We start from the raw sequence: 7718 nt of genomic DNA on the forward strand, positions 1-7718 counted from the left end.
TGCTAGATCAAACAGCATTAATACAGACTGAAAATGCTTCCCAGATGCTGGCATTGATTGTGATCTTTCTTTTTATTCTTTTTTTGTTTGTTAACAGTGAGATCTGAAAGAGGAAAAATTAAAAAAAATAAATCATGGGGGACCACATGAATGTAGTGACTACCAAAAAGCTGGAAAATGAGACATTTGAAAATTTATAGTTATGAAAACACCAGTATCATCTACATAACGTTCTGTTGCATATTGGGAACAAAAATACATGAAGATCTTGAGTATTTACAAGCTTGAAACCAAATTTTTATTGCCCAAGCTGGTTAGACACAGGCAAGTCCCCACGAGGAGAGCTGGTGGTTAGATGTGTCACACTGACATCAGCCACACCAGGTTTTTCCAGGAGCACGTGGCTGTCCTGCTGACTTACTGGTGCAGTCCCATTTTAGAGCTGAAATCCAGCACTCTGCACTGGTGTGGTGTGAGAGCTTTGCTGGTGGGGTTGGGTTGGGTTGGGTTGGGTTGTGCTCCCAACAGAAGCAGCACAGAGCTGCTCATCCTGTAAAAACAGGGAGTGTTCAGCCAGACCTTCCAAGTGCAACCCACCAGTGTCATCAGTGTGAGCTACAGGAAGAGGAGAGGTCCAGCTACATGTGACTTCTGTGGTTCAGAGGAGTAACTAACACCCTCTCTGGCCACCCCAACCCCATGTCTGAGCTGTGCATGAGCTGAGGAGAAATTAGGAGAAATCAGAAGACTTCCCATCACCGATGAGGTGTCCAGAGCTGTTTTACCCAGAGTCCAGTTTTACTCCTCTCTTCTGTTGCCAGATGGGATACACAATGAGGGGGATTTTAATTCTGCTCTCCAGAACTGTTATTCTTATGGGGTTTCCATCTCCTGGAGGCTTCACTGTACATGCCCAGTTGGTCCACGTGGCAGCTTTCCCCTGGAGGCCAGTTGGTATTTTGGAAGTCATATTCTGCAGTGAATTCCTGGCTGGAGATTTGCCTTGCTGTGTTTACTGCTGGCACATACCACTCCAGGAACATGATCTATGAGCCTTTGGAGGTGCCTGCTCTTGTCATACCTGTTTCTTCCCATTGTTAATCTCTAATCAGAAGATTTTGCACAGGGGGGAGCCTTGGTGTCCTGCTTTTTTCAGGCGAAGAGCCAAAGCTTTGAGGAGCAAGGCTGCAGTGTTATTTATCCATTTGGTGCAGATTCAAGTTCAAGATCTGTCCAAATAATCATCAGAAAAACCCCAGATGGTTCCAGCGACGCCGTTTGTTGTAGCTGCCCTCAGAGTTCTGCTTTACTAATGCCACGAGCTGCTTATAGTCACAAGACAGTCACTGAACATTCCTCTCTTTTCTCTTTTTAAGGAGCAGAATTTATTGTTCTGACTTTCCAAGTACTTCTCCAAGATCAGAGGTGAAAGAATGTCATTTACAGAAGAACCATTCCTACGAGTGCACATTTCAGCCTATTTTTCTCTTATCTGGCTATACCATGTGGATAGAGTTTAAGCACTTCCTAGGAACACTCGAGTCCTCTCCAGCTTGTGTTGTTCCAGCAGATGTGGGTAGGTCCAGATTCGTGCACATCTCTCTTCACTTGTCACCTTGGATTTCTTTCCTTATGTGGTGTAGGTAAAGTACTCCTTCACAGCATTTTAAATAGATTAGATTGTGGAAAGAACATAACAGAAGAGTTTTGATACTGTCTTCTAAAAGGCATTGGATTAAATGTTGTTTCCTTGTGTTTTGCTTGGCACAGGAGTAGGTTGTAACTCTAGCTGATACCTAGAGAATGAAACACCAGTTTTGTGTGTTTGTCCTCTTGGGTGTTTTGTGATGATATCTCCAGAAAATGCAAATATTATATTTTAAACCCCTCATTTTTAAGGTTCTTGGTTGTTTTATTTTTCTAAAGTCTTCGATTAGTTAATTTGATGCTTTAACACAGTGTAGAGCTTTGTGTGTCACTCAGTTTTACATTTATTTGAAATCATACAAACAGTCTTGGAGGGTCTTCAACCACCAGAAAATGTACAAAGTGCCTCTTGGTATCTGTGAATCAGAGCATTCACTGGACTCTGTATTTTTTGGAAACAAATGTGAACCTGAGTAGAGAGAAAACATGGCAATGAGGCCACAGAAGTGCTGCATGACATAAAGTGGAATAATAAAATACATCTGTTGGGGAGGGGGGAGCATGCAAACAGAGAACATGAATTAAAGCAACCTAGCCTCTGCATCTCACAGTTTATTAAATAGAGTGAGCAAAAATCACACAAAAATCACAGGGTGGAGAGGCAAAGTTCAGTGCCTTGTAGCCACGTGGGGAACAGGGGTTGTTACTAGCATTGCTATGGGTTTGGGGGCCTGGTGGCTTTCAAGGTTGCTCCTGTCTAGTTCAAAGAGGGTTTTTTGTGCCTTTTTGACAAGCAAGCTCCCTGATTATCAGAGAAGTTTTGGGAGCCCCCAGCATCAGAAAGGAGGGTGGTGCTGAGGGATGGCAGGTGGAGATCCTGCACTTCTGCTGCTTCAGTGGTTTGCCAGAAGCTGGCACCTTGTCAGCATGGCAGCTCTAGTGTTACTCTGTCAGGCACAGAATCCCAGAATCAAGAATGGTAAGGGCTGGAAGGGACCTCTGGAGATCATCTCATCCACCCTCCTGCTCCAGCAGCTCACCCACAGCAGGGTGCCCAGGATGGTGCCCTGGGGGGTTTGGGATCTCTCCAGAGCAGGAGACTCCACAGCCTCTCTGGGCAGCTGCTCCAGGCTCGGCCACCCTCACCCCAAAGAAGTTTCTCCTCCTGCTCAGGTGGCACCTCCTGGGTTCCAGTTGGTGCCCGTTGCCCCTTGTCCTGTCCCTGGGCACCACTGACCAGAGTCTGGCCCCAGCCTCTTGCCCCCTGGGGGCCCTTTAGCTCTTGCTCAGCACTGCTCAGATCCCCTCTGAGGCTTCTCTTCTCCAGCTCAGCAGCCCCAGGGCTCTCAGTCTGGCCTGGCACAGAGATGCCCCAGCCCCTCAGCATCTCCACAGCCTCTGCTGGACTCTCTCCAGTAGCTCCTTGTCTCTCTCGAACTGGGGAGCCCAGCACTGGACCCAGTACTGCAGAGGTGGCCTCACTGGGGCAGAGCAGAGGGGGACAAGAACCTCCATCGACCTGCTGCCCACACTCTTAATGAACTCCAGGACATCATTGGCCTTCTTGGCCACGAGGGCCCGTTGCTGGCTCATGGTGGGTTTGTCCCCCAGCACTCCCAGGTCCTTCTCTGTGGAGCTGCTTCCCAGCAGGTCACCCCTCCTCTGTCCTGCTCCATGGGGTTATTCCTCCCCAGCTGCAGGACTCTACACTTGCCACTTCATGAGTTTCCTCTCTGCCCAACCCTTCAGCCTGTCTGTGTTCTTCTGGGGAATAGTGGTGGCTTTATAAGATGCTGCCCGGGGAGGAGTTGTAGCAGAACTTCAGAGTTCTGGTTTATTCAAGTCATCACTTCACCTAAAGAGCAATGAATTGGGTTGACCTACACTGGATGAAAGGTGCTCTGTATCACAGTAAACCAAAAAATACTCATTCTAGCACCACCTGCTCATTCTAGCACCACCCACAATTTAAAGCTTATTTCATTTTTTTAATTGTTTTTCTCCTCATTCACCAAGTAGAATAAAAACACCAAACCAGTTTATTCTAACTTTGCTTTGTTACCAAACTAGGGCTTTGTGATATTTACGTTCAGTCAACTAGAGAAGCTCAATTTTGGTGGAATATCCTATTGGTAAAGTAAAAACACTTAACATAACATAATATTTCCACTAATCACTGCATGATGTCTGTCACCATCCTTTGCAGGAGCTGCCTTTCTGGGCCATGTGTCCTGCTGCTTTCCACAGTGGTTGACCCTCTCAGTGCCAGGCAATGTCTTTTCCTCTTACCTGCCACCCTCAGGACAGAGGAAAGTAAACCAGGGTGACAGGATTTGAGGAGAAATCTCAATGTAGAAATGATAGCCTTTTTTTTTTTTTTTTTTTCCCCTTTCCATTTTCTAGTGAAGCCACTTCCACCCTCCAACCTCCAAGCAGAGATGAGCAGGGAGGTGGGGCTGCTGAACGTGAGCTGGACAAACCCCCTGTTCACAAACCACGACCTCGGGTTTCAGATCCGGTACGCCGCCAGCGGGGCAGGAGTCCCCTGGGAGGTACTGTCCTTTTCCAGCTAGACCAAAGAACAAGTCGTTGCCGTGCTGCCACTGAGGGTGGGAGCTTTTTTGTGGAGTCTGTGGCATGCAGGGAATCACAGGGATAAAGGATTTTCATTCTCCAAAGAAATATTACTGATTAGGCCACTTTCTCATCGGATTCGCTTTCAGGAATTTTGACTCTTAACAGATGCCAAAACAGCCTTTTGTTCTTACTCTAAGTAAATATTTTTCCTTCTCTCACAGCTTTATGAAGTTTCAAATGCACCAAGATCAGCCCTGATACAAGTTGAGGAGGTTTGTGTTGAGTACGTCGTTCAGGTGCGGTGCAGAGAACTGGCTGGGTCAGGTTACTGGAGCAACTGGAGCCCGCCAGCCTACACGCCTGTGAAGGACATCAGAGGTACCTGTGCTTTCCAAGTGTGCTCTGATGGCCTGTCCAGTTTCAGGCTGAACTGTAACACTGTTCTTTCAAAACTCTGTCATCTTGCAGCTCCCTTACAAGGCCCTGAATTTTGGAGGATTATTACTGAAGACCCAACAAGGAGGCAGAAGAACGTTACACTCCTGTGGAAGGTGAGAACTGTTACATCTTGGTCTTTCACTTGGATCCAGAACCCCTTGGTAGAACTGCTGGAAAGGAAGCATGATGAACAGGTACCACCCTGGAGGCAAACCAGGGCAATCCCTGTTTGTGGGATTTAATGAGCAAGGCCCTGGGGAGGTGACTTCTGTGTTTCTGCCTCTGGCTTGATGGCAAGCAGAGGTTGCTGGTGAATGTTGCTTGTGATACAAGATGAGATGGTTCTGCCTTTGCTCCATCAGCCTGTCCTGGGCTTTACTCCCTTCTCTTGATGTTACATCCCCCCAACTCCTTTCTGATTTTATTCTCTGTCATGTGTCCTGCAGCTGGCACATGTCAGCCTGATTTTGTACCCTAACCATTGCCAAGTGTATAGTAATGTAGCATGACTAAAACTTGCCTAGGGACACCCCTCGAGTCCTGGGATCAGTTTTGGGCTCCTCACTGCACATTGAGGGGCTTGAGCGTGGCCAGAGAAGGGCAACAGAGCTGCTGGGGAAGGGTCTAGAGCCCAGGGGTGTGGAGGAGCAGCTGAGGGAGCTGGGGGTGCTGAGCCTGGAGCAAAGGAGGCTCAGGGGAGACCTTCGGGCTCTGCACAGCTCCTGACAGGAGCCTGGAGCCAGGGGGGGGTCAGGCTCTGCTCCCAAGGGACAAGGGACAGGACAAGAGGAAACGGCCTCAAGTTGCCCCAGGGGAGGTTTAGATTGGACAAGAGTAAAAATGTCTTCCCCAAAAGGGCTGCCCAGGGCAGGGGTGGAGTCCCCACCCCTGGAGGGGTTTCCAAGCCGTGGAGATGTGGTGTGAGGGACACGGGGCAGTGGGGACCTGGCAGTGCTGGGGGATGGTTGGACTGGATGATCTTGAAGTTCTTTTCCAGCCAGAACAATTCAATGATTCTGTGTGATTGCTGTGGATAGCTGAGAGGCGGAGAGGTAGGAGAGCTCAGGACAGACACAGAGGGACAACAGGCTGGTTTCCAGACTCGGGAGGCTCTCAGGCCAGCGCTCTGGACCGAGCTGGTTTCTGCACAGTGGACCCACCACTGGTCCAACTCCACGTACCACAGCCATGCTGAGCTGCATGTGGGGCTGCAGCCCTGTGGAACATCCTTCAGGAGAGCCCTCGGATCTCTGGGCAGGCTGCAGACCTCCTTGCCTTCGTGCAGAGGTGTCAGCTCTGTGCTAGGTGCTCCCCTCAGTCTGTGCTTCGAGCCCTGCTTACACAAGTGCTGTGAAACACAGGCTTAAAATGTTCTGATAGGCAGAAAAATTGACATTGAATCAGACTCGTTTATGGGATGCAGTCCCCATTCAGCTGCTGAGTTCTGCTGACCAAGAGCCCTGAGCAGAACGTGCCCCTGACTCCTAGACAGCTGCCTGTGTAAACACCACCCTGACTGCACATCAGCTGGGCAAAGCCACGTTAAAAGGTTAATGCAGGACAGAGAAAAAAGGGCCTCAGTGACTGCCTGCTCCTGTTTGCCCATGTTCAGTGTGCAAACAGTCACCTCTTCCAGTTTTTCAGTCCTGAAAAATACTGACATAGAATCATAGAGAGTCTGGGCTGGAGGGGACCTCCAAAGCTCATCTAGTCCAACCCCCCTGCCACAAGCAGGGACATCTCCAACTACAGCAAGCTGCTCAGAGCTTCATCCAGCCTGATCTTGAATGTCCCCAGGGATGGGGCCTCCACCACCTCTCTGGGCAACTTATTCCAGGGATCTGTCACCCTCATACTGAAGAACTTTTTCCTAACATCTAACCTAAATCTGCCCTTTTCTAGCTCAAAGCCATTCCCCCTCGTCCTGTCACTCCAAACCCTTGTGAACAGTCCCTCCCCTGCTCTCCTGTAGCCCCTCTCAGGTACTGGGAGGTCACTATAAGACACAAAAACCCCCCATAAAGCAGTAAGTTACTATGGGAGTCTAAAAGTTTGTGTTTCCTTGTCCCCCTGCCCTCCTTTTGCTGGAGAAATAACAGGTAAGTGCAGCAGCTCGCAGAGAGAGGGGAGAAATTAGGTCTCTGAGTGGACTGCAGTGCCTTTGCTAGGAGGACAGGAGCACAGACCACCTTCACTGGGTTGTTTTTTTCCCAAACTGGAGCAATGCCCTCTGCCCCAATGACATTTCCTCCCTGTTTGTGCAGCCCCTGCCCCGGAGCCGCTCGCTGTGCAGCGTGAGCCGCTACGTGGTGAAGCACCAGGCGCCAGGGAAGGGCACGTGGGCAGAGGAGGTTGGCAGTGGCACCAGCTCCTCCTTCCCCTGGACCGAGCACACCCACACCGTCACAGTTTTGGCCGTGAATTCCATTGGGGTGTCTTCCAATAATTTCAATTTAACTCTGTCCCAGCAAATGAGTGCAGGTAAGGACACCGACTGGGGACCGTTCTGAGAGGTGGCAAACGCTAGGAATCCTTGTGGTGCTTTTTGCAAAGCTCTCTTGGTAGTAAAGTTCCCTTTGTTGGGGTGAAAGATATTTTATGATGGTACATTCAGCTGTGGGTGGGAACCAGATTTGGGATCTCACCAACAGAGCTGCTTAAAAAGTGAAATTTCCATCACATGAAAATCTGAAATGCTCTTTGGGTTGGGAAAACAGTTGCCTTTCACCAGGCTGTCTTCCCTCCACTTGACAGGATATGAAGTAATTAATCAAAGAATAATAAAATCTTACTGTAGAACTTGCTTTGTCTTGGGAACACCCAGCATTCCAAAAAAGTTTTTGTTGTTTCCAAGATGAAATGCTGTCTCGTTGCTCTGGCTGCTCACCTGATGGGCTGCCAGGGTACATAGTTTTCAGAGGTTTGGCTTCACTTCCCAAGCAGCCTCTTCCCTGGGTCGGCTGCACTCTGCTTTATAACTAAAATAAAGTCTATTGCTTTTGAACACTTTGGTTGTGTAACATTCACATGCAAATCATATGCTGTGGGAAGCATTC

At 48.9% G+C, this 7718-nt stretch overlaps 1 protein-coding gene across 1 annotated transcript in view; it reads left to right on the plus strand.

The window, feature by feature from the left end:
• LEPR (leptin receptor) overlaps positions 1–7718 on the plus strand; it is a gene marked incomplete at its 5' end in the record, with an annotated part of 23395 nt that overhangs the window by 7070 nt on the left and 8607 nt on the right. Inside the window, 5 exons of the mRNA XM_008945763.1 lie at positions 1377–1576; positions 4051–4199; positions 4446–4602; positions 4693–4775; positions 6927–7143. Of these exons, the coding sequence (XP_008944011.1) occupies positions 1377–1576; positions 4051–4199; positions 4446–4602; positions 4693–4775; positions 6927–7143 (806 nt within the window). The remainder of the gene's footprint in view (positions 1–1376; positions 1577–4050; positions 4200–4445; positions 4603–4692; positions 4776–6926; positions 7144–7718) is intronic.

This window comes from Merops nubicus, unplaced genomic scaffold (genome assembly GCF_000691845.1).
Source record: "Merops nubicus isolate BGI_N331 unplaced genomic scaffold, ASM69184v1 scaffold23008, whole genome shotgun sequence".
In the NCBI taxonomy this organism is placed as follows: Eukaryota; Metazoa; Chordata; class Aves; order Coraciiformes; family Meropidae; genus Merops; species Merops nubicus.